The following is a 27,611-nucleotide window of genomic DNA, read 5'->3' as shown; positions in this document are numbered from 1 at the left end:
TCTTTCCCTTATTCATATCTCCCTAATAGGTGACTCATTTCTTCTCTTGTATGGATGAAACCGTGTTACCATTTCTCTTCTCCTGACGACGTATGGTCTAGTTGTCACATATAACTGGCGTAAGGAAAAACTCCAGGGAGAGGCTCCCTCTTTTGAAAAATCCCATTTTTGTTAGTACGGTTATTCTCTGAATGTGACTTATTTTTTCTCATCTTACTCTACATGGAATAATAATGGTTCCTGATAGGCACAGCAATATTAACTTTTTTGCTTGCTGACAAGTGCTACTGCAGGCACTAGGGTTCTTCTTTGCGCAGCAGAGTTTGAACAGCTGTAGAAGCATTAGAAGTCAAGATAATTTCTAGCATGGACCACAGTTTAGGAAGGACTTTTATAAGGCAAAATGATCTATTCTTTTCAGGAAACCCAGACTCCAGCTCTAAAACATCCATGTAACGCACCCAGATATATCAGTTCAGCCATGAAAGAATACTTTATAAACAAGCATAGTAGATAAAACCAGGACCAACCTATACATTTAATAGGTACGTTAAAAACTCTCCTTTGTGTAAAAACTCACAAGGAGAAAGCAAGCTTCCAGAGAACAGAGGCTTGAGGCAGCAGCTGAAAACAACTAAGGCCAAGTAAAAATTTCAACAATTATTCAGAAAAAGAGAAATTACTAGTCAAAACCTCACTACAAAGTATCTGAAACCTTGTATCTTTTTCTCCAGTACTGTGATTATATTATAGTTTCACCTGAAAAATCATTTCAGGTGTTGATACTTCACTAATTCACCACACTAACAGTATGCACCTTAGGTGTCTAGATCTTGAAGACCTTTCCCATTTTCACTTACAGCGATTAGGCAACATGAATATTCTTAGCTTGATTTACACAGCTGCTGGCAATCACATGATAATAAAAGTAGTCTTTTCTGACACAGCTGAAATACCTATTCTAATTACTAGAAATAAATGATGACATATTCTGTTTTATCTCAGTACTAGTAGAAAAGATGACAAGTTAAAAGGGAAGAGGACCACTCTATTTTTTTTATAAAAGTGAAGATCAGGTGGTAAGAAGGAATTGAGAGCACTGAGTAGTCAAAGTATTCACCAAATTGTTAGGGAATGATGTCCAGCCATTTGGGGATTTTATGCTTTCATTGATATAGCAAGAGTTTGGTCTGTGACTGAAAGAGCAAGAAACTACCACTGTAACACGAAAAAGAGTAACTGTTTTGCAGATCTCTGGAACTGCATCTTTTCAAAGAAAAAGTTCTGTTATAACTCTCTGAAGGCTGTGTGCCAATGCTCTTATCTGTAAAAGGGGAGGCCCAGCTTCATTTCTCTTCTTTGTTGTTTTTGCTTTGTAGACTATAAATTCTTTTGATTATAGGCCACTTATACGTATTTACTCAGTCTTTGACACTGCAGGTTCCAATCTTGATTACAGTTTCTGAATGCTAATATAATTTAAAAAATCAGACTTGCATTAAAAGCTTCCATAAGAAAATTCTCTTCCTGCCATTCCAATCTCCTCTAGGAGTCAGGTTGAGGAATGATGAATATTTCTGCTTTTCCTAAACAGTAATTACTTCTGCACCCAGAAAAAATTAAGGCACTGTGAACATATTTCTTCCCCATACCTTACTTCTATTAGAAGTTTGTTACTTACACCCTGATTCCTAGTCAGCTTGCATGCCCTAAGATGATGACATGGTGAACCTCACACCCAAGATGGGCACCTCTGAGAGAATGAAAAAAATCAGAGACAAATATGACTTGTAACTGCTATTTAGTTTTTTCATGTCTATACTTAATGCACCTGCTCTATCAACTTATGCCTGAATGTTCTGCTGAATACATCATGTATCAATGGGCTGAAAGTTCTATCACTTAGAAAAAAAGGGAAGATCATTAAAAAGGCCACATTCTCACTTTTGGGTGTTAAAGCTTACACCGCAGATATGGAGAATTTTGGTTAAATGAAGTAACAACTTAAAGAAAACTAACAGGATGCTGCTTATAATCACAAAGACAGAAGAAACCCAGCAGACAAGTTGAACTGTTTCAGAGCTCTGTCACTTTTAAGTGAGCAAGAATGGACTTCTTAGAAGAGAGTTTTTCACATCAATAACTGTTGCCACGACACAGACTGGAACGTCCTTTAGTCATTTCCTCTAATCCTCCTGACACTAAATGCAGAGCAGTTAAATAGTGATAGGATAGAAATTAGGAAGACTGTTCTGGCACAAGGCAAATGAGAATAATCAAATTTCCATTTTGCTGTTCCACGTTAACGATTCTTCATTGCGAATCATAAAGTAAACAAAGAACCCCAAACAGGTATTATTGCCTAGAAACTCCCTCTTGGCCCACTGTGAGCCGAGAAAATGATAGAAAACAGAACCTGCTTTAGGTCTTTCCCAAGATTGACCATTTATAATTGTGATACAAATGTCATGGAATCATAATAAATTATAATTTTTGTTTGGGACACTAAAGTCTAAAAAAAATATCTGAGCACCCTGGCTCCAACAGAAAGATGGAAAATGCTGAAAAGTGCCGAATGACATTTCATTTGAAAAAAAGCAAATCTGTTCGTTTGGCTTCACATGAGCCAAAGTTTACCTGTGTCCCTACCAGTACAAAGAGTTTCAATGCCACTTGTCCGAAGAACCTGAGTAACTAGTATCACAAGCGTTTAAAAGTCACTTTTCTTATTTGTATTTTTTGGAGAACCATGCCTCAGGAACTTATTAAATCATAAGAACAAACAGTTCTCCAAACACACCACAGCGTCATCAACTTTTCCTACCATCTCCATTCCTGTACAGCTCTATCTATCCTTCTAGTTCTATTTGTATCAGCCCTACTTTCGAGTAGCCAGGTAACGAAAGCACAGAGTAAGACACCTTTTCGCTTACAATGCAACAAAAAAAAAGCAGAAAAACTCCAAACGTACCTTCCCAAAATAGGCACGCTAAGGTTTTTAAGACAAGAAAAACGGGCTAAGTGATTGCTAACTTTAATCATCTCTTTTGCTCCTCTAGAACTTTATAACATTCTCACCTCTCCAGTTCTGCTATTTTCTTATCCTTATCATTCTTCTCATTTTCCATCTCTTTCAAGATTTCCAGAAGACGATCCACTTCAGCTTGAGCCTTGCTAGATTCTTCCCGATACCGTGTTACCTCCCTTTCCAGCTGCTGCATACGATCACTCAGCTCTGGGCTGGCCCTAGCCTCCAGCGTTGCCTCATGAGCCTGTAAGAAAAAGGTTCAAGAAAAAACACTTCATTCACACATATGTATTTTACAGATACTATGATGACTGCAAAACACTATCTAGATACCTGTTTCAAAACGGCAAGATGAATTATTACACAGAAATAAATATACAATGCGTATGTTACTTTTGAGTATGGGGAAATACTTTTTAGGAAAAGAAGAATTCAGAAACAAATGTAATTTTTTTAATTCAGTCTAAAAAAATATTTAAGTCATTTTTTGATCTGAAACAGAATCAACGTAAGAAAGAAAAATATGAAGAAGTTAAACTCCTCTGAAAGGAAAGGCAAATAAGTGTGAGTGGGTATAAAAATTCCTAACATACACTTCTAAAACAGTGATATGATTGCAGAATTAGTTATCTGAGGTATTTTTAACCTAGATAATCTAGAAAAGCAAATCACAGGTTCATAGCCTTATAACTACATTGGTATGCAAAGTGTCAGCTAGATTTGCACAGATGGTGCTGAGATACTGAAGTCCTTGCTAGTTATCTGAGCCGTAAAGACTAGGGCTAGTATGAGTATGGCTATCTGCTGAAAATATCTTCACCTAGTTATCTAGGAAATATGTTTTTTTAAAATCGGGCTATGAGGACAAAAAAGCATCAGAGGATTGAGGATAAAATCACCCCAATTAAGAGCTTTTTTAATTTTATTTTTTTTAAATGGCTTGGTTTGTTAATTTCTTAGTAAAATCAATTCAACGGTTCCCAAGCATATTACAGACAAAGAAAAGTCAGTATTTATGCTGCAGTTTAAACCAGCAAACTAAGAGCTATCTTTTCATCCCCGCCCCTCTGCTCTTGGATCTTGAACTGCTATTTTATATCAACTAAAGCTATTTCAGAATTGCTCAAATTTGCTTCAGTGAAAAACAAGTTTGGTGGACCTATTCTGCTGACCAAGATTGCCTTCAAACTCAAGGCTTTTCTCTTCTCTGAAACAAAGCTACAACAGAAAGTAAGACCACAGACTTTTTTTCCCCGCTGTGTGCAGCTCTGGAAAGTTGTTTTACAAGCTGCCAATGTTCTGCTCCAAAGCACAGTAAGTCTAAATCCAATAGTATAGGACTCTGTTGCTGTTAAAGGTAATTAAAAAAATTAAAAGACAGAACCGCAGCAGCATAAACCTCAGGATTAGAAACTGCTGCTTCCAGAGAACCAAATAACAGCAAAAACACACATGCCTAAATCTGTTTAGTTATTCAGCATATAAGACTGGAGGAAAATATTCGTTCATCGACCCCAACATTTTTGCCTTGAAGTCTCTTGCTTTTAATTAGCTCCATTAAAGCCAAGGCCACATTCTAGTGAAATTCAGGAGAATCTCAGAGCAGAATATTCTAGGATGAAGGCAGCCTTGATGCCTGTCTTTAAGGGGACTATGACCTTGGGATGGATCTGCGTTGTCCAAATACTGGAACACTTCGTATACCAGGGCCTTGGCCTTGTAGCAGGCTGCCTGAGGGTGAATGCTAAACTGTTTTGGGGGGTTTTTGTTTGTTTTTTTTTAAGCAGGGATTCCAGAAATCTGGATAACCTGCCCAGTATTTTATCCTAGAACAAAATGCCTGGCAATCCCCAGGCAGATCTCAGCAGGACTGCCCAACAACCACAGATCCTGGAAGAACAGAACCCTTTCCTGAGGCAATGCGTTTAGGAAGATTTAAAGGGCTCCCCACGTCTAAGAGACTTTCAAGTCAAACCCTGCCGCTCCTCTGTCACTGAGCTGTAAGTCTGAAAATCCTGCTTCTGAGCTTATGACTGAGACCCAGCTCCAAGCGCAGCCTTTGGTGAGCCTGGAAGCTTTGAGAAACCTTTTGGAGTCAGGGCTGCCTACGCTTCCAGATTCCTTAAGGCCCCATAAGCACGTCGAATTGTAAGCTCTTGGAAAGGACTCTTCAAGGCAAGTGGAAGCTTAAATAACGTGTTGTCAAGATGACGCAGACTCCAGGAGGACATCGCAGCAGCAAGACTGATAAGCACGTCGGCTCCACGAACAGCCGCTCCATGAACGTTCCCATCAGGGAACGTCTGCTTTGGAAGGAGAGTGTTCTGGGTCTTCCTGAAACGCCTTACTGGGATTTCCAGGCTGCAGGAAACCTGAAATACTGAATTTTATTTTCTTTTCAGCTATGCTTAAATTTCAAACAAAAACTCCATCTTTCCCTCCCAAATACTGTTCTGCAGGAACTGGGAATACTGTTTTTGGGGGGCATCTATAAATCTACTGGGGGACATCTATATTCTCCTCAGAGACACTATATAGAATTAAGTCTGGTTTTCACCAGAGGCAGAGCCTGAATTCTTCTGTACCAAATTTAGGTACGTTTCCAACATCTCAAATTGTTTGTTTTAACAAATACCCCTCAGGCTCTTTAAAGTCATCCAAAATACATAATCAGATAATCAAGAAACTTCTTTTAAAAAAAGCAAAGCTAGGCTGGTAGCCTGGATTACTAAACTCTCTAATTCAAAGTAAGTTATAAGACCTAATGCAATTCTACTGTCAGGACAGTCCTGATTTATATTACTTTGTGCTAATAAAAGCATCTCCACAACGACCCAAGAGACACTACTGAGAAGAGGAAATCAATTTTCTTTTTTAGAAAATTAGCCAACAAGTCAGTGTGTCTGGTTCTTATAGAACGAAAGGGCTATTTACACGACATAAATTATTAGTTAAGACACGTAACACATGTTATTTGTATATAATGCACATAAGTATGGATACTTTCACCTAACACAAAGAGAACGTTATGTGATATGGTGTAAACTGGAGACCACTTCCTGAGTTGTGAATTACTGACTGAGTGACTTCGGTCCATTTTGTGGGTTATATACAAAATACGTGTTACATGACCATATCTAAAATCCTACTGGATTCATTTATTGTATAGGGGAGAAAACCAATGCATTTAGAGGTTTCCCACAAACTCACATCAAGATCTGGAACAGATGAAATTGGCTACCTTCCCAATGCAACATTGTGCGAAATAATTCAGCAGTATTTTTTTTTTAACCAAAAAGAAAGTTAAACACAAATAACGAATCCCTATATTCACAGTAAACAAAAAAAAGCGCCACGTACAACTTCCCCCGCCCACCAAAGGTGTACAAAAATTCCAAAATAAGACAGTAATTTAAATTTCAAAACAGAACGCACATATAAAGTGACAACTGCACTAAACCAGTTTCTGCTGTATTGAGAGACTATGAGAAGTATGTGTCGATAGGTTCAACTTTCACCTCTGCCTGAGACAGTATTCCTAAATTTGAAAGCTCTTAATATAGTTACAAAGAAATATGGAAATATATAAAAGTATGATAAAAAATTAAATAAATTGAAAAAGCAGCTTGCTTAGGGTGAAGGGAACATTACACTTTCTCCTCTGACAAATGAGACACAAGAAAAGGTATGTCTACATGGGCCATTGAGTTTACTTGATTATAGGCTATTTTAAACCTCTTAACTGTTACTGCTGACCCTGTCATTAGCTCTCTATGTCCATTCCAGTGTAGAGTCAAACAGGTGAATTTAAGTTACTTCCAAGAGCACAACCAAGCTAGCATGTTTGATTCTGCATTGATCTGTATGAGAAACACAGTCACACTTTAGCTAGAAAGCAGCACCTTCCTAAGAAATATTCTTATTAGCAAAGCTCATCTGATCAGTATTAATCTTTGCCAGTGTGAATTTAATTTCAAATTCTAAGTGGTTCAGGACTGAGAATAGTTTAAGCTTACTACTCTGGATATGCTCTCAAAGTTCTTAGGAGGGACTATAAACTAAGAGGTGGTTTAACAGCTTTCTGCTTTTCTGCTCTTAGCCATCATTTCCCATCTGGAACGTGGTAAGTGATGGGGTGAGTACTTCAGGTACCTAAACAATAAAAGAAAGAGGGATTGTTTCTCAAATCAATGTACTATGACTTCTATTGCTTCCACAGAAAATCATCTGACAAAGCCAACTTCTACAACTAAAACAAAGATGACCAATGTTTCACAGAAATAACCACCATTCACAGATGGAAAGGGGAAGATGACAAAACACATTTAAAAGAATTTTCTAAGTTGATATTTCTCATGCCAAAAAAGTCTTTACTAAGAGGAAAGGTAATCTTACACAGCCTAAAGTGAGCCAGAGGCAGGGAAGAAAACAATAGCACAGATCTAATTTAAAAGCCCTAAAATGTAAGTAAAAATTCCAAACATTATGACTAACATTCCAAAGCAGTATTCCTAAAAGATTATCTAAATCAAACAGCAAATAATTCACAGCAAACACTTTCTACTTTTACCTATGAATTGAGACAGCAAATTCAGTTTAACATTTCATGTACCAATGTTGCCAAGAACTTTTGGCCACAAAGCAGAAGTTCCCAAGAATCTGTAATCCCATTTTAATCCACCCTCCTACCTCCAAGTGTGCCTCACATTTCCTAAAAATAGTAAATGCACACACAAATACAAAAATATATTATGACTATTTACTGCAAAAGACAAATATAATAATTTTCTTTATTTTTCCGATTGTGAAGGCAGCAATTCAAGTGATAAGTGTGTGTGCTGCCTTCTATCGTGTCTTTATTAGTTTCAACAGAATTATAAATTTGAAAAAGAACTGGACTTGTTCTTCCTTTAGTTCCAATGCTCTAAAAAACACATACTATAACAGCTTTTCAGAAAGGCTGTACTGGAAGTCAGAGGCTCAGAAAATTCTCTGATATACTATATACCAGAAAAACTTGAGTCTGTCACAGAGAGTTGTTTCTTATCCTATTATTGACAAAATCTTTGAAATGGTTAGTCTCTGTTAAGGTGACTGTACATTTTTGACACTGAATCAGCAAGTATTCGTTTGGAATCATTTAATAAAGAAGGCTGAATGTCTAAATAAGAGAAAGATGCCTTGAGAAATGCCATTACTGAAAAAACCGATCTCTTCAGAAAGCTATGAGTTCCCATAGTCATTATTTAAGATTAACAATTGGCTTTCATTGGAAATTTACAGCAACACAAAATGTGTACAAAGACAGAAGGGAAATGCCTTGAGGATGGCTGTCTTCGCAAGCGTACTTCAGCCCCCTTATCCACACCTCCTCTCAACCAGGCTTTACTCACCTGACCGCAGGCTACTGTGTGACAGAAACAGCGCTTCATTCAATGCACAGAAGGGAATTACTCAAGCAATGAGCAGATATTCCATATTTGCTTTTTGATATTCAGTGTATGGCTCTAGGCCTCATTTACTCTAAATTACACGGATTACACACACAAAAAAATCCCAATTTTCTTTCTATCATACTAATCATGACTGTAGGCTATTTCTTTGCAAACATTAACTAAATTCACTTCTCAGCACCACCAGTGGGAAATGTGGATGCGTTATTATACCTGTTGTGGAGGTGAAAAACTGAGATACAAATATATCCTGCTTTATTCTCTTAACGCTTTCCTACTATTAAAAAAATAATTTTTCATCCAATTTCTCGAGATGATTAGAATCTTCATTATATAACTTTGGTTCATTCTTCGAGCATTTTTCACACAATACTGAAGACTGCAAGAGTCCAGCAGACAATAATTTACTTATAAAATATTATTAACAACTACTTCACAATGAAAAATGAGAAAGGCCACACAATGTTGCATAGACCATTCTCCAGGTTTCCGGGAGGCGTACAGTAGGTTTAATTTTTTAGGTATAAGAAAATCAGAGGGAAAATCCCTCCAACTTTCCACTGCATGAGATGATGCTGACATTGTCATGAACCATCAACAGGACTGGAACTTTAAAAGCCACCACACAGCCTCTTGTATCTTATCCTCTATGTTGGCTATATCATTCTGGGGAGTAAAACACACAGTTTGTTCCCATATTTTGTATTGTCTGACTTCAGAGTAATGGGGAGGCTCAGAAATTTTCCATGCTATTAGAAGTTTCGTAGAGAATATGCTCTCTTGGGCACAAATTCCACTGCCTATTTGCACCGAGTACAATATTTTTCTACTATATCTCATTTCCCCAACCTTTTATCAACATTATTTAGCCAGGTTCAAATTCCACTCCTCTTATCCAAGCAGATTCCAGTAATCTACCAGTTCACCTCATCCTTTCCCCACCACTTTTTTTCAGGTTCAGAGGCTTTTTTTGCACAGTTAGTTCTATCCAGCAGCACCTGTAGTCCCATGTCTTCTGCCCATATGCAACCCCCTCCTCATACCATGTCTTCCCCGAGTCCAGGGTTCAGAACAATTCTCCTGGTAATCCTATCTACTCATTACCCCAGGAAATTCCAATCTGTTTTTCTCCTCCCAGTGGCTAACTTTCAGTATTCGCTTCCAGTCCTAACAGACGATTTGTCCTGATCTGTTTTGCACACTGAGATACTGATTTTTGCTTCTGCTGTGTTTGTATCAATGAGCTGCTTGGAACCACCATGGTATTTGGTGAAAAGTCTACCTGGCCGTACTGGGTTTGTGTGGCAAGGTTTTGGTAGCAGGGTGTCTGCAGGGATGGTTTCTGCAAGAAGATGCCAGAAGCTTCCTCCATGCCTGATAGAGCCAGTGCCAGCCGGCTCCAGGATGGACCCACCACTGGCCAAGGCCAAGCCCATCAGCAATGGTGGCAGCACCTCTGGGACAACATATTTAAGAAGGCAAAAAACTGCTGTGCAACAGCAGCTGGTGGAGAGTGAGAATATGTGAGAGGAACAGCTCTGCAGACACCCAGGTCAGTGCAAAAGGAGGGGGAGGAGGTGCTCCAGGCACCAGAGCAAAGATTCCCCTGCAGCCCATGGTGAAGACCGTGGTGAGGCAGGCTGTCCCCTTGCAGCCCATGGAGCTCCGCGGTGGAGCAGACACCCACCTGCAGCCCGGAGAGGACCCCACACCAGAGCAGGTGGATGCCCGAGGGAGGCTGTGACCCCATGGGAAGTCTGTGCTGGAGCAGGCTGCTGCAGGACCTGTGGACCCGCGGGAGACCCAGGCTGGAGCAATCTGTTCCTGAAGGACGGCACCCCGTGGCAGGGACCCAGGCTGGAGCAGTTCGTGAAGAACTGCAGCCTGTGGAGAACTGTCTCCCATGGGAGGGACCCCACGCTGGAGCAGGGGAAGAGTGTGAGGAGGAAGGAGCGTCAGAGACAACGCGTGATGAACTGACCGCAACTCCCATTCCCGTCCCCCTGCGCCTCTGCCGGAGGAGGAGGTAGAGAAATTGTGAGTAAAGTTGAGCGTGGGAAGAAGGGAGGGGTGGGGGGAAGGTGTTTTTAAGATGTGGTTTTCTTTCTCATTACCCCACTCTGATTTGAATGGTAATAAAATAAATTCATTTTCCCACATTGAGTCTGTTTTGCCTGTGTCAGTACCTGGTGAGTGATCTCCCTGCCCTTATCTCGACCCACGAGCCTTTCATTGTATTTTCTCTCCTCTGTCAAGCTGAGAAGGGGAGCTGTAGAGCAGCTTTGGTGGGCACTTGGCATCCACCCAGGGTCAGCCCACCACATTAGAATTGCTGCTGCCTGCTCAAATGACCAGACCTAGAAGAGGCTGTGGCAATGGTGACAATGGGAAGGTCTTCCTCCCTCTCCAGGACGGGGTATAACCAGTGCAGGGGGAATCTTTGGGAAGGTTCATTGCTAAATCCCTCTACTGAGCATGTACAAACAGACAATGCATTTAAACTTTAGCCAATTTAGACAGATTTAAACAGGGGATTTAGATATAAACAAAAGTACCTGTTACAAGGACCAATTCTTTTAATAAAAAATTGCTAGTGTTAAAAAGCAATTAAACCCAACACATTTCTGTATTTTGTTCTTGAAAACAGTGAGCTGTTATGGCTGAGAGTTTCTTTCAAAAAGACACAAAACCAAACTAAATCTCAGACTGAATTAAACAATGTAAAAACTTCAGCTAAAAGATTTAAGAGGTTTTGCAAAACCTTAAACAATTGATAAAAGAATCTATTTAATAGGATGCATTAAACAATTTTGATAACGGTCTGTACCAGTGTCATTTACAGGATAGCAGGCTGGCAAATGATTTTAAAGTGGAGGAATGTATCCATTTACCAGAAAAATCTTGAGTCAGCTTTTCATACCAGAACACACAATACCTTTGGGGAAAAAATATTCTGTCATGAAATACTAAATAATGAAATCCTTCAAATGCCACATCAACTAATATTATATCATGTATATCATGATATTCTTTTTTTCTAATCTTTGTGCACCAAATACCTTGGAATATTTATTAATGCCTGGTTTTACATATAATAAAAAACTCAAAATGCAGTCTAGGGGTTTTCGTGCCCTAGTTGACTATTCATTGTTATTTTGATAGTCAGAAACAAAATACTTTTGCCTATTGCACATACAACTCTTTTCTCAAATCTAGTCCCATAAATGCATTTTATTATCCACTCTACTAAAACAATTTTTAATACAGGATGTCACAAAAACTGAACTATAAAAGCACCAAGAATTCTCTGACCATCAGACAATGATTGTCAGGATAGACAGCTACATTTATTCTGAACATGATCAAGAGTATCACAGATATGAGCCTTGTGAAAGTTTTGTAGAACGATTTTTTATGTGTACAGTCACAAAAGAAATCTCTGATGAAAAACACCTTGGATTACGTAATTTACGGTGTCAAGATATTATTATACAAACACTCCTTGAAAGGAGTGCTCTTTGACATCAAACAGAAGGCTGGTAATAGGATCCAAAATTAAACTGACATAGTACCAGTGAGCTTAATGGTTACACAAGTCTTTAAGCAATCTTTTACTTGCTGTAACTTAATTATTATTTCTAGTGTGCTGCTGTACATGGTGTTACAGAATACTTTCACGCAAGAAGCTTGATTTGCACGGAAATTCTACATTCTTGCTCTGAAAATGCATGGACAATGGAGGTGGAAGAAAAGCTACAGGACACTGCAAGCAACTGCAGCAAACGGAAACAAAAACATTGGCACAATATTAAGCTGTCCAAACAAAAATGAAGTTAGACCAATACAGCCAAAAAGTAAAAGCATCTTAGAAGGCTTTTTCGAGCATGACTGGTCAGACATACCATAGCGTTTTGTTTGTATCCATACCATCTATACCCACTACTCAAGTAATTCACCAATACACTCTGTGTTGGCCCAAATACAAAAGCACGGGTGAATACACATGCAACACAGAAAATTAAATGGGGTTGGCAATAGCTTCTCAGTTTGCCAGGGAACTTACTGGCTTGGATGGATGACTCAATAAAACTTCAGGATGCTAAAGGGAGAAAGAAGATAGGAAAAGATGGGGAAAATTTGGATAGGAATAGTGTGAGAGAGAAAAAGAAAAGATGCAACAAGAAAAGAATTTAAAGCAATAGCTGCAACACTAATTTGCTAAGACGACAGAATCTTAATTTGTGGTATTAGCATGCATTACTAACCAGCTTTTGAAACGTGAGAAACACAGAGAGTTACCCCTGTCCAAGTTCCAAACTTGATCTTGATTTATCAGTTTAACATCTCTGTCTAGTCCTCAAACACTTAATGTAGTCCTGCATTTGGGTTTACAAGTGACAGTTTTACAGGTTGAGCAGGACTTGAATTTCTAGTGCTTCACTTATATCAATTACAAGACAGCTAAATGGTTTAGAAAACTAATTCAGTAACTGACACTACCTGAATGCTGAACACAATTGCAGGGGTTTTACTTTTATTTTATCAAGACATCCTGATTTCCCTGGTAGCCTTTTTCTTTCTAGGCTGCTACGCTGAATACATCATTTATCATCCCTGCCTTGAAAAAATAAATCACCATCTGAGGACAAAAAATAGTATTTTTTTCTCATCTACCAATATTATCAGTAATATTTTTAGGTGTGGCAGGAAATCCATGTTCAAAAAAAAAAAAAGCACACAAGAGTCTGTATTAGACTAACCAAGCTAAATCTTGAGAAACACAGAATTTGGGTCAACGCTTCATTCAGTCATTTTTTCCTGTCTTTTGAAAGATACTATCCTCCCAAACTTGAAGGAAGGACACCACAGGAGAAAAAAAAAAAAATAAAATCCTCTGAGTGAGCCTGTTGAATCTAGAGGTATTTTCCTGGCAGGGAATCACTGCTAACATGCTCTGATGAAAAGTTCCTAGAACTGCACCAAAGGGAAGTTTGTTAACATATACGTTTGGATTCTTTCTTTTCTCCAACCTTGGTCCCTTTCAAATAAGGAAAATATCTATAGGGAGAAAAACTATCCCCCAGAAATGAAGACAGACAAAAATCCGCTCATCTTTGCTGGAACATATTCTAGAATTAGTTGGTCTCTCCCAGATTAGAAAAACAAAATGAAACAAAGCCTATTGGCTGGGAAAGACAAAACAGAAAATGCTAGGAAAAGAGTATTGTGAAGAAAAACAACCAGAAGGAAACTTTTTCACTATAAAGCTATTACATTAAAAGAGAAGTTTGAAAAAGAGTTTCCTAAGAAAAAAAAAACAAAAACCCCACACAGCAAAAACCACTTCACAGAAAAATAGGGAGAGAATCCCCTGTGTGTGATTTCTCTCTAATGATTCCATCTCAGCAAAAAAGGAGACTATTTAAGGCAGGACACTAGGCCATGTAAACTCAACAGGGATTTATGGCTTCCTTTCAGCATTCAGAATCTCCCATAGTATCCCTGCTGGCAGCAGGCTGACAACCAAGCGCAGAAGCAATGACAGTAGTATAATTAGAACATTAAGCACACAGATTTGCATAACCATAGTATCATTATTAGAAAACCCCAACCCTGAATGTGAAAAACACGGCAGTTCTATTTACTAAGGCATGGATCAATATAAAACAGTCATTAGTAAGACGAGGAATAGTAACAATGAGAATTGGACACCTAGTCAGACAATGGAGACTGCTTACATGGAAAGAAAAATAGTATCTGCAACTTTTCAGCACCCCTGCACTCCACTTGGTTCATAATATTTCATTTTAGTGTAAAGTTAAATACCTTTTACAGAAAAAGTGATAGCTTGCACTGTTCATGATTTCTCAAAGGCTCACTGTTTAAAGACTAGCAAGAGTTTTTTTCCAAGGACTGCCCAAATCTTTTTTATCTAATGGCTTAACAGTAGTCCAATTCAGTCTCTTCTGTCAGCTTCCTAACTTCTAAGGCTAATAGATTTAACTGAAAGTACTCACACTGTTCAGTGGAAATAAGAGGCAAGGGAAACAAGATTGATGTTAGACACACCTCTGTTCAAACTGTAAGGGAAACAACCTAAGAGGAAAAGATTTTTGCCATTTGCTCTGAAGAGCTACACAAGAGAGTCCTTCCTGCATGTGTCTTATGCAAAACAGCACTAAGATAATGTAATAAAATTCAACATAATAAATCTCTATTTTGGTTTTAAACTGAATGTTCTTATGTAGCCATTAGTTTTAAGGTTAATTGTGACAGTTATTTGCAATGGTTAACAATGCAGATGTGTAAAACTGAGTTTTTAGAAGCTTTAAGTTGGAGCTGGATTACCTATCATAATTGTTTCAAGGATGACAAGGAACTAATCCACCTTGAAAATGTCAAACTGCCTGACTAAATATCTATAATGCATTTAAAGAGAGAAAGCCTTTTAAAAAATACATTTTTCTACTTTTCTGCAAGCAACAAAAAAAATTGGTACATTAAAAACAGCTGGAAAAGGGGTTATTAAGGAAATATCTAAACTTACTCATAAGTATAAAACATATTCAAATAGCTGCTAACAATATTTTCTTGAGTAAATAAGAGTAACCATGACTTAGTTCTAGAAAGCAAGGAGGATCTGTGGTAGAAGTGGGCTCTTTTGTACAGCTTAAGGAGAGCAAATGCACAGTTAATTACATTGAAGCTTACCTGGCTCCTAGAGCTTCAATTCCTTTATAAAAAGCTACTGTGGATTGACTTCTTATCACCCAAAAAAATCTTTCAAGTGAATTTGAATTTTCCCTTGAATGAGAAGAATGTAGTAGCCCAACATGACACAGTATTTAGAAAAGGCACAAAGTATTGATGGTTTTGTCTCAGTAGGGTTTGAGAGAGTACTTTAGGGTCTCTGCACAGGAAACAATTGTCCCAATGCCTTAGTAAGCAATAATGCCTGAAGCAGTGGAGCAGATATCCACAGTATTATGGAAGGTCTTTATACAGCACATAGGTAATGGTAGGCTATCAATTTTCTTTGCTTGTAGAACTGAAATCATCCTGACTGAATGAGGTTAGGTAGCTTCTTTGGATGGGAAGATGCAAATCTATTTGTGTTTACAATACAATGAATTTATATGCATTATTTTTCTCAGATTCAAATTAAGAATACAGTTATTTGTCCCATAGCTATTCCGTATAGTTAATAGTCTCTTCACACTTGAGCCATTTTCCCATTTTAACCCTCAGGAAATGGATCACAGGAGAATAATTCACCCTCTTAACTACTTCCTGAAAAAAAAAGAGATCAGATTATAAAAATATATGGTGTTATGAACTGGCTCAGTCTCCTTATGTAATGTTCCTGGATGCCAACTATTAAGTACAATCCTCTCTCAAATGGAATGAGCAGAGGTAAGCCTAAAGGAATTATAACACAGAGCTGTCATCGCAGTGCAAATTAACTGCATGTTCACCTTTTAGTTAGCAGCACTTCACCAGATTTGGTCGACCTCCACACCTGCTTATACTACTGATATACTCACTGCTTATAGTGGGGAAAGCAATCTCAGGAAAGCAGTGAAAAGCAGTAGATTTACATATTCTAAATATACAGACACATTCCCTAAATAACTGAATTTCCACACTGCTTTTTCATAACCTAACTATTTGTTATGTGTCCTCCCAGTTAGTACTTTTTTTTTTTAAGTAATTTTCACAGTGTTCTCCACTGCATCTGTCTACCTACAAATTAGTACTGTCATCCAATTGCTATAACAACCTCTGGCAAATCTTAGCTACAATATATTCCTCATCTCATTATCAGTAACACACTGACAAAGGGTGAAACTGCAATTCATGACAGAAAATTGAAGTGAAAGGGTCCTTAAAGACTTCTGAAATACTCACCCGCTGTATAGTACACTGAAAACAGCCTGTGAGTCTGACTAAATGTGCACAACTACCTTTTCTTGCTATTGCACTTTGTTGGTACTGAACAACAGAACTGTTTATTTTATGTAATAGAATTAAAAAGAAGGGCAAACAGGGGTCTAGATATGTGTATATGGAGTTTCAGTTACACAGAATTCTCAGGTGCATTAACACTCACCTTGCACCCACACAACAGAAATCCTAAACAAGTCTTAACTGATGACTCAAAATTTGATCTCATGTTCATTAGAGGAACCAGGACAGAGTTCCAAACTACAGCATGGGCACTCCTCCTTTTCCTGGGTAGATGTAAAGAACTAGTTAGCACTCCACAATCCAAGACTTAATTTTGTTTTAAAAATTGTGTTGTCTTTTGTCTTCTTCTGATTTATAAATAGAAGTGTTATCACTATTTCAGTTAGTATGTTTTGTGCTGCTTCATCATCTGCTCTTTTAAAACCAAAAAGTCAAAATCAAATCAACATTCCTCTAAACAGTGTAGTATTTATGCTACCCACAACTAAAATAAAGGAGGCTTGCAATGAAAGTATAACCCAAAGATTCCATCCAAATTAATTAGCTTGCTTGTAGTAGAGTATTACTCTTCTGAACAACAAACTCTTACCAATGTATCAGCTGCGACTAGCAATGAGATTAAAACAAAAGATCACACACTTCACCAATGATACATTCTTTTCATTTGCTTTTATGCATTGCAATGGGCCAGGCGAATCATGCATGTGAATTTATTGCATTGACACCTACATGCATTGATACTTGATATGTGAAATGTTTAGCTGTTAAATTTTTAGCTGTTACACCAGTTTAATGGCACAATTACTGCTACAAACTATACTGAAGCAGACTAAATCTTTCACTCGTAGAACCTGTTAAAAAGAAGGTCAACACCACCGTTCTTGCATGTAAATGAAGTCCAAAATTAGCAGCAGTGTCTGAAAGTTACTTTCTGATGGGCTTAGCTTGTAAGATGGTTTGCATGGACACAATTTCACAGTACTTATTGAAAAGTAATTCACACAATTCAAAATTAAGACCCAAAGTTTTCTGCGTAGACATGGCCAATTTTTCTAATGATGAATGTTTACACCACATATATAACTACGAAGTAAGATTACCTTCTTCAACTGAGTTTCCATCTTCAAACATTCTTCCTTTTTCTGTTCCAAGGCAATTTCCAGCGTCTTGAGTCTTGAATCTTTCTTCAGTCCTGATGAAGCTAAGGATGAAGCATGTTCCTTCAGATCCAGTAAGGATGACTAAAATAAAAGATGTAAAATAACCATCAAGTAAATACTCTTTATGTGCAATAATAAAGAGTAAAAATCTTTTGTCTTTATTTCCTTCCTATCCCTTCACACTATGTTCAAGACACAACTTAGAACAACATATTTTGTCAGGATGTTCATGTCACTGATTAAGACAGCTTGATTTAATTGAGGTTTTCAGGACCAAAATAAAACCTTGTCTAAATTAATTTTAAAATCATTTTTAAAGATGGAAGATTCTGTAAACTGGAAGTAGTGCTTCAGAGACAGTCATGTTCAAGAAAAATTGGTCTTAAAATCTTGTTTTAAAATCGTATGTGGTTAACAGATTAGGCCATGGTATCTAAAGCTGAGAGTGTTCAAAGGTTTTCTCTATACAGCTGTTATTGAGTGAAACTGATTCATGCCACCCATCTTCAAAAGACGTCTCAACAACTTGTTTTCAGAACCACTATTGGGTTGGTATTTTTCCTGTCAAATGTTGACTTCCCTGTAGACAAAATCTTAGCACTTTCTGGATACGTATTTTTCATATTGTTTTACTTTGATTTGGTTTTGAAAAAAGACTGTAAGTAGACTTGAATGGTACATTTCCAAGAGAGAAACAGAGAATTTGTTTATATCTCTCTATTATAATTAGGTTAATTTGTCTAGCCAAATGGCTCATTACCAACAACCAACTCAATTATCAAGAAAAGTCTCTTCAGAGTCAAAAGAACTAGCTGTATTGTTTGCATAAAGGAATAAACATTATCTGCATGCTTTTGGCACACACAGCTTTGATCAACCTCTGTCCTTTCCTCCCTATATTTAGACAGGATCAAGCTTGTTCTCTGCCTTCAACTGTCCATAAGCATGGTTCCAGTAAATGGTATCATTGACCATTGGTCATTCACTACTGATACAAATAACTGTCGCAAATAAGGGACTGTGTGCTATCCATGAAAAGGTGGTTCTGAAATATTTATGCTTTGAAAAATTCTCAATCAATCTATTTTATTGGATTAACTTGCTGAAGGGCCATTACTATAATGGAACAGTTTTCTTCATCTAAAATATAACACATACATCTACAACAAAAAATTCTAATACAACAGATTCATTCTGCTGGTCAACCTCTTTCTCTGTGAGATCTCCTTGTAGAATGCCGACTTTCTCTTTCAGGTCCTTAATGTCTTTTTTGTAGTTATCGATCTCTTCCTGTTTTTCTCGTTCATCTCTGTCACGTTGTTCCTTTAAGCGCTCAATGGTCCTTTCCTGACAAAAGAAAGCACTCTGTGAAGAAGATCCCTCTTACTCAGCTCAACTTCTGCGACTTCTTACCACAACGCTTCTTAAATACTATACACGAGGAGGAGTGTAGGATATTGCCATTTTCTTTTCTTTACGGTTGTAAAACAGATCCTCAAGAGGCAGGAAACTTGAGAAATCTATGGATTCGCTGCTAAAAAGCACTAGGCTTTCTGTATCTCTGAAAGTTCGCAGTACTTTTTACAATGCAACACAATTTATCTGGTTCTGATAATCAAAATTAACCAAGATCAGGACACATTACATATTGCTTCCTTACTTATTTAAATCTTATTTTTTCAAAATGTACAGTTAAGTTCCCTTCAGAGAGGAAGGAGTGTAGCACATCTGTGACACCAGGATCAATGTGCAGTAAGAAAAGGCAACAAAACAATTTTTCTATACATCAACTATCAATGGAACTTTGGTTATCTTGGAAGCTGAAGGGATGCAAGTGAATTCCCCAACCTCAGAGAATGCTTTACCATAACTTTACATTTATAGAATCTGACAGACTAAAGGAGCTGTAACCTTCGTTCTCCAGGAATAAAAAAAAAAAAAAACAACAGTAATTCCAAAAAACTGCCCCACCAAAAAAGAATAGACAAGGCTGTTCCCTCAGTCCACTATCTCCTGAGAATTGGGCAAGCTTAAAAAAAGTACAATGAGAACAATAAAGCTGCAAATAAAGTGAGACTGAAGTAGAGCTACATCAGGATAACTATTCATTTTAATTCAATATTAGTAACTAAAACTCAATTTGATGCAGCAAAACTTTAAAAGTGGTTTCTTATTAAAATATCTGACCAGAGAAGATAAAATGAAATGAGGTATTAGCCAGACTTTAAAAACAAAAAGAAAAGGAAAAAAGCAGAAGAACCCACAGCTGAAATGTAAGGCATCCCACAAATGTACCGAAGATGCACCATGTAAAGAGACAACATTGCGAGAACACCAATTTCTTTCACACAAAATGCTGGTAAGCAGCTAATGACCAGAGCAATAGCTTGTGGCTCAGCTGTACCCTCATGCCCTCCTGGTCGTACACAGGGTGTACCCTGGGCTGGTTGTACGGGAGAGCAGCCCCGGCTGCCACTCCGCAGATCCTGCAGTGCCCTCTAGTGAGGGACACATCTCGGCAGCATCGCACTCCTGATCCCTCCTCAGCCGTCAGAGACAAGGGATGTCACTGCGGCATTGCATTAGAGATGGCTTAGAATCACCGAATAGTCTGAGTCTATTAGGTCCCCTTAGGAGCGACCTTTAAAGGTCATCTAGTCCAACCCCCCCCCTACTATGACCAGGGACATCTTCAACTGGATCAGGTTGCTCAGAGCCCCATCCAACCTGACCTCGAATGTTTCCAGGAATGGGGCATCTACCACCTCTCTGGGCAACCTCTTCCAGTGTTTCACCACCCTCGTTGTGAAAAACGTCTTCCTTAGATCTAGTCTAAATCTACCCTTTTTTAGTTTAAAACCATTACCCCTTGTCCTGTTGCTACAGGCCCTGCTAAAAAGTCTGTCCCCATCTTTTTTATAGGCCCCCTTTGAGTACTGGAAGGCTGCAATAAGGTCGCCCCAGAGCCTTCTCTTCTCCAGGCTGAAGAACCCCAACTCAGTCTTGTACTCAGTCTTGTACACAGAGTCCAGGAAACACACGGAAAAGACAACTTAAGGGAAGTTATTAGTAGAAGGACCTTCTGAAGGCAGGAGGGACTTCAGCTTTCCATACTCACTTTTTCTGCCAGTGCTTCTTCCAGCGTGGTCAAGGCAGTGTCAGTATTTGTGGTGTCAGCCTGCAAGGATTTCACTCGGTCCTTTAAGCTGCTCATTTGCTTCTCCTTGTCTCTTAACTGCTCTTGAAGATTTTCAATCTTAAAGAAGAGGAGTAAATTTTAAGAAAATAGCAAGCAAAACCATCCAAATTAATCTTAAGAGTATATTAAACTCTTAAAAATATTCTTAAAGTAAAGGAAGTAGGCAAAGGCCTAGTTCCTATAATTCTACATCAAAACATCAAGCAATGGAACGAAAACCATCAAATATTAATAAGGAATCAGCAATCTTTCCAATAATCAAGAATTCACAGCAAGAAAGTCTAAATAATATTTACAAGAACAACATAAACAAAGGGTATTATTCCTAACTTCCAAGGATGCTGGGCACTGTGTGACTGAATGATGATCAATGTATTAACAATGTGAAAGGAAAAAAGCTGAGAAAAACTTTACTGCATATATAAACCAATAAAGGCACTTGATAATGAAAATAATACTTCTTTACAACTTCTTAAGTATTTCCTTTGGTACTGTCCCATTCTTCACTGTACTGGCATGTCGCTTTTTCATCTTACATGTTGTTTGCTATACGGTGGACTAACACAAAGCATCATTCCCTGGATAGTAAATACATCAGACTTGTTTTCCCCGGTTGGTGGAAATACAGCAACTATCCCCGTGTTTTACTCTTCAGCCCTGGAAGAACTGACCTGCTGTGATTACAGAGCAAATGGCTCTTTAGACACATCCACTACTACTATGCTATCTCTATTAAAATTACATCTGGAACATAGTTTTAGAAAACGGTCTAGATCTGTAATGACAAATGTAAAAGATTTTGCAGGAGGCTGAATATCTAGTCACAAATAATAGTCAATGTGTTACAAGTGGAAGCTAGCAGGAAGAACAATCTAATTCAGGGAAATTCTTGTTCATGATCCTTTCTAGTCCATGGCCACGGAAGGAGTGTCCTGGCATAAGATTCTTCACACCATTTTTTTTTCTTTCTCTTATGCAAGCACATGTAAACTTATGATCCAGATTTGTACACAGCCTATACATTACTGACAGCAGAAGAACTATGTAAGTTTTTTTGTTGTTATTTTTTTAAGGAATGGACCAAAATTGGTTATGGTTTATCTTTGTTATTAGTTTCCATTAGAAAAAAGTATTAGGCCTCCAAGTTATGCTTAAAATTTAAATTTAGGCACAACACAAATGACAGTATAAAACAAACCTTAAAGAGCACCAAAAAACCATAACAGGTGACATATCGTGTGAGTCAGAAATGACTGTGAGAGTTGAAAAATTCTCCTTTATACACACATATCTATTATTTAATGCCTTATCAGCATACACTTGTAGCCCATGGAGCTTCAGAAAGAACCCTAGTACTTCCGACTGAAAAGTTCTCCTGGTGCCCACCTGTACAGCTATCGAGGAGGTAACATCCCCAAGAGTAGCCTACGTGGCTGCTTTTGACCTTACGAGCTTTCAGTGTCATAAGCTGTCTAGACAGGCTGGCTGTTTAGACAGCCAACCGTGAAAATATACTACAAAGAAGGCTGAGCTATTCTTAGACTCGTGTTTACTTCTGGAGGCGAAACACTCTCCCAAAGGCTCCAACTGGCTGAAGAGGGGATAGTGCAGGGTGACTTTCTGCTGTGAGCAAACCGCACACAACAGACAGCTAAATAATTCATCTTCAGCCTATATTAAGGCGCTTGCCAAGGCAGCACAAGCATTTGCACAAAGCACAGCATGAATGTTCATGTTTCAATAACACTATTTACTGTGATCGCAGTAAGATGACGGCTGTATGACCGTACTGTATATGATTGCTGCATCTTCCCATTGCAACTGCACCGTCCTGTATACCAAAACATAAAAATAAAAAATAGAAATGCAATGTGTAGAAATTACAAATCTGTCTATTCTTTCAGTCTACATGCATACTTTTCAGTCTGGAGTAATGAAGGCTGGTTTTCGTTATCATCCAGGGAAAAGCAAGTATACTGAAGTGTTCTGTCACACTAATAGCCAGGCACTACCTGAAAAACCACTCTACTCACAACTGTGCCTTTTGCAGGGTCAGCTAACTGATGGTCCCCAACAAGGACATGCCCTTAAAACTACAGAAAACTAGAACTGGATCAATTGATATATCCAAATTGAAACGCTTGTATAATAATAGATGCAAAATTTCATTTATGAAATCACAATCAACAATAATTGCCTTTATTCCATTTTTCTCCCAAACCTGCACTACTGTAACACATAATAGCTAAACTATAGGTTCTCCAAAATGATACAATCTGAAGAAAAAAGGAAAGAATTGTCTACATTTTGTCCATACAGTTAATTAATACAGAATTTTGCTATTAGGGTCTTGCAAGTAGTTTGAGAATCCTTTTCAAAAAGAATACATAATATATGTCATATTTGTTTTACCATCCTTTTTTCCTACCCAACCCCTCCAAAAAAGTAATTCTGAACTAGTTCTTAAATAATGTATAGAAATAAAATAGATAACCAAAATAGGGTCTTTCTTTTTTCCCCAAAAAACGATGAAATAAATTGCCATGGAATCTGCAAGCCCTCTGAAAAACCTAAAAGGACAAGGATTGAACCAGCACTGTTTAGTCTTCAAATATTTGGAGGATGATAAATGTCCTCTGAAATGTTCTACAAACCTAGGGAATATATATTACTGTACAAAATTTCTAAAAACGAAAAATAAAAAATACATACTCTTAGTAGATGATGAACAATCTTTATTCTTGCCATATATACTTATTTTGCAGGATAAAGACAGCAATCTATGGATAATTTAGCAACAATAAGCTTACTGTAAAGGTACACATACATACAGTGGGATCATCTGCTCTGCATGCCAATTTCCTCATCAATAATGATTTACCGAAACCTTTTTTTCCAACATTACCAGTTGTCAGGCACTATCATGTTTCAACCTTGGTGATTTATTCCTAGTTGCATGGAACTAATTATTTTGCCTTCCACCCTGAAGCACAGGAGCAAAGGCAAGAGAAGTTTCCTCTGGCATTCTGTTCCAAAGGCAAGGAAGTATTCTACCTTGTGCAAATACCAATCTCACTGAAAACTCCAAGAAAACGCAAATTAAAAACAGCCCAAGGATTTAAATGATACACATGGAGTTTAATACACATCAAGGCCACCAGACAAATCTTTCACTGCACTTTTTTCTATAAACAGGTGAAAATGCCTTTGGTTATACTCTGCCCTTGACTTTCCCAGTGCCGGTCTGCAAAGAGATTGCTTTGATCGGTAACATGACATCTTCATCATAATAGCCACTGAATATACAGCAGAAAATCAATTTAACACTCGATAATATTCCTTGATTGTATTACAGGAGCAGATGTACAAAAGAATATCTCAAGGTACTGCTACTTTTTGGATCCTAGCTTTCATCTGGTGGAAACAGTACTGTAAAAAGGATCTAACTAATCAGGTGGGTTGAGATGTTTTCTGTTCTATTTCTATGGCATAGCCATCCAAATAAACAAAAACTTCATATAAGCTGTGAGCTTTACAAACAGTTCTTCCTTGGTTTTGTAAAGGCACTATCGGTCACATCAGCTCCAGCGTCAATGACTACAAGTTGATGATGGATTCTCAACGATTACAGGCAGAGGTGATTTTGTCCGTGTCAGGAATATTAACATGAGGACAAAAAAAGCTGTTGTGGAAGAGAGAGTGGGCAAGTAAGGAGGTATGTGATGATAGAACAGCTACAATTGTGTCTAGCTGGAGACATGCCACTCCTTTCAATGTAAGAATACTAATATCATGATAAAAATTTGATAGCCTGCAGTCGTACTTGATTTTGCTAGAAACCCACAGTATTTGAGAAGCTGAGAAAAGTGGGCTTGCATCAAAATCAGGATGAGAACATAACAGTTACAATAGACATGATCACATCGTTGTATCTGACAAAAAATTTGTTGCTTCAGAAGAACGGGTAAGAAAGACATTTACTCTAGAAAATTGAGATGGATCTGAATTCAAGAAATTCTGTTCCTAAAATGTATTAATGAGAGGTCACCTCAAGTCCTGAGAGACTGTTCAAGAAATCTATACTACTGGATTTGTAAATATTAATGTGTTCCTGAAAGTTGTATTTTAGGGACCATAATGAAAGCCTATAAGCAGATATTACTGATCAGTCTTACAAGATTAAGCTCCAGTTTTATAAATGTCACACTGAAAACTTCATCATTATAACTGTCTTCCTATCACAGCTCTTGCAAAAGTACCACCACAACAGACCTGCCTGAATTGCAAAAATCTACATTTAGTTTTGCATTAAAAAATTCCAGGGTGGGGGGGTGGGGAGGGTGGGGGGAGATTGTATAGCTCAGTACTGCATGGACGGTAGCAAAATTTCATCTTTCGTATGTGTGTTGGCTCCACTTGAACCTCAAATATAAGGTTGTGTTTAAAGTCCCCAGTGAAATAAGGTCTGCTACATGAGTGAAAATCATTCATATTACTGTATTGAATCAATTAGACTGAAAGCAATGTTCTTGCTTTAATTTTAAACATTAAATTCCCAAGACTAACAACAATGTGCTGAAGCTGAATGAATGCTGAAGCTTTAGGCATACCATGTCTATTGCGAGGGAGAGATTTTTAAGTTGTTTTTAAGTTCAGGATACATCAAAGCAATTTCCCTTTTTTCAGTAACATTTTGGCAAACACAAGTCAGAATTCCTTCCAAAGTTCAGCTGCATTCAGTATGCTCTTTTTACTTTATGATCCAACCAATTGATATAAATATGGTTAAACTGTTGTCAAGTTATATTCAGAGATTATTGTTCTTGAATCATTATAGTAAAAATCATCTTCCAGTAGTTGCGTTATCAGTTAATTTCATTAAGTTTGTTAAGCAAATTAAAGACACTATGAAACGCAAGATACCAGTGGTGGTCTCTCTCTCGCTTCTTAAAGAACTTTAAATTCTGGAGTCCCAGTTAACACCTCAGTGTAGAGATACTGAACTGTTCAGTTAAGTGGTAAACATTTGTTCAGTTTACATTAATTTCGCTACTCAGTGAAGAAGACAAGATTAATTTTTCTTTTACCTCCCAGGAAAGTTTTCTTCTTTTTACTGCTGATCTACTTCAAGGCTTATCTGGAACATAACAGTCTTTGCAACATCACATTGGAATAGCATTGTGTACTTTGGAAATGCCCTGATGTTGCTGAACCTGACATAGTGGGATCTTATAATACCTTGAACAGGTATGGAGAATCCAGGAGACTCCTTCTGTGGCCATGGGCTACAGAGGAACATATAGTTGGCTTAAGAAAGAGAACCAGGCTAACAGGGGTGGGGAGAGCATGGAGAAGGACTGGACAAAAAGAGAATTTGAGATGGGGAAACTCCAGCATAGTGGTACTTATCTACTGCTACTCCGGCCCAGTTAAAATTCACAATAGCTCCCATTAAAAAAAAAGTTGCTTGCTTTTTCAGAAGATAAAACTTTTTTGTCATTTTTACTCTCACAATCTCCAATGTGCAAAAAGTCTTTTGACATTAGCATGATGTTCTACAGTGTTTAGTTTTACAAATAAAGCATTTTGTTGCTATGCAGCTTAGAAAGCAGAAATAATTTATTTTTGTGATTTCTACTTAAAATAAAACCTCAATTATCAAATAAATGTATGGACCACAAACAGGCATGGTGCTACTACTTCAAAAGGATGAAACTTGCACATGGCAAAAAACAAAGCTTAAAAAAAACACCTAGGGATTGCAGGACACCTAATGCAATTTATGCTTTATTCTTGACCTAACTTTGCACACAGACTTATGCAATAAGGTTGACTTGAGAAAATAATGGTATGCAGGAAGAAGTGCTGCTACAACAAAAATTTACTTAGCTTGTATAGACAGCTAATTATTTTGTACTGTTGGTGAAGGAGCACCAAACAATTGACACCGATCCAACAGACTATTCTCTTTCCCCTGCTTTTTCACACAAAGGTGCTTTGCAAGTAGATTTATATCAGCCAGAAAAATAGTTCAGCTGTGTTTACATAAACAATCTCTAAGGACATTTCCATCCCTTTGTTTCCTTTTGTCCTCCTTTCCTTTGCATGCTTTATCGTCTTCTGGTAGCACCAGTTTGCTGACATATCACTGCAAAGTAGAACTAACAAGAACAGTCACCATTAACTGAATTGTAATTATAGTATCTTCCAAATAGTAAAGAATTTTTTCTGTACTGTTGTATTCCTTATAACAAACAGTATTTAAACCAGATGTTTCAAATTGTGTTCTCATAATATTACTATTGTGTTTGCAATCCTTCTGTCCTGCTAGTAAATAGCTTCAATTTCCTTCAAACCTTCTAACACAATCCTATCACTAAAGTTTCCCATTTCTGAAAACTGGTATTAGAGGCATTTCTTTACAAGCTTCTAAGGAAACTCCAGCATAATTCAAGTCGGGGCTGGGGGGGCGGGGCGAGGAGAGGAGAAGGAGAAGAATTTAGGGCTCCAAGACTGAAGACTGATTTTTTGATTTGGTAAATGACCTGAAATTCACATTTTCAGGGGAGACAATGTACATGTTCTTAAGCACCGTCTCAGTTCCAAAGCAATTGCATAGAAAAAATTATGCATTAGCAATGACTCACATCTTTAGACAGCTGTAAAACAGTTAAATTTATTAAGAAATTGCTTCATTCTGAGGAGGTTCAATAATATCAATAGCCTAACCTAGTCAAAAACAGAGTCTCTGAATTGTAAAATCCTATCATGGACACTGGCCAATACAAGAGGGGAGCAGGGGG

At 37.8% G+C, this 27,611-nt stretch overlaps 1 protein-coding gene across 1 annotated transcript in view; it reads right to left on the bottom strand.

Moving 5' to 3' along the window:
* Positions 1-27,611, bottom strand: part of ERC1 (ELKS/RAB6-interacting/CAST family member 1) — a gene marked incomplete at both ends in the record, with an annotated part of 99,878 nt that overhangs the window by 30,748 nt on the left and 41,519 nt on the right. Inside the window, 4 exons of the mRNA XM_010291652.1 lie at positions 3,079-3,272; positions 17,550-17,690; positions 18,816-18,956; positions 20,728-20,865. Coding sequence (XP_010289954.1) covers positions 3,079-3,272; positions 17,550-17,690; positions 18,816-18,956; positions 20,728-20,865 — 614 coding nt within the window. The remainder of the gene's footprint in view (positions 1-3,078; positions 3,273-17,549; positions 17,691-18,815; positions 18,957-20,727; positions 20,866-27,611) is intronic.

This window comes from Phaethon lepturus, unplaced genomic scaffold (genome assembly GCF_000687285.1).
Source record: "Phaethon lepturus isolate BGI_N335 unplaced genomic scaffold, ASM68728v1 scaffold3857, whole genome shotgun sequence".
In the NCBI taxonomy this organism is placed as follows: domain Eukaryota; kingdom Metazoa; phylum Chordata; class Aves; order Phaethontiformes; family Phaethontidae; genus Phaethon; species Phaethon lepturus.
This window is presented reverse-complemented; position numbering and strand designations above follow the sequence as displayed.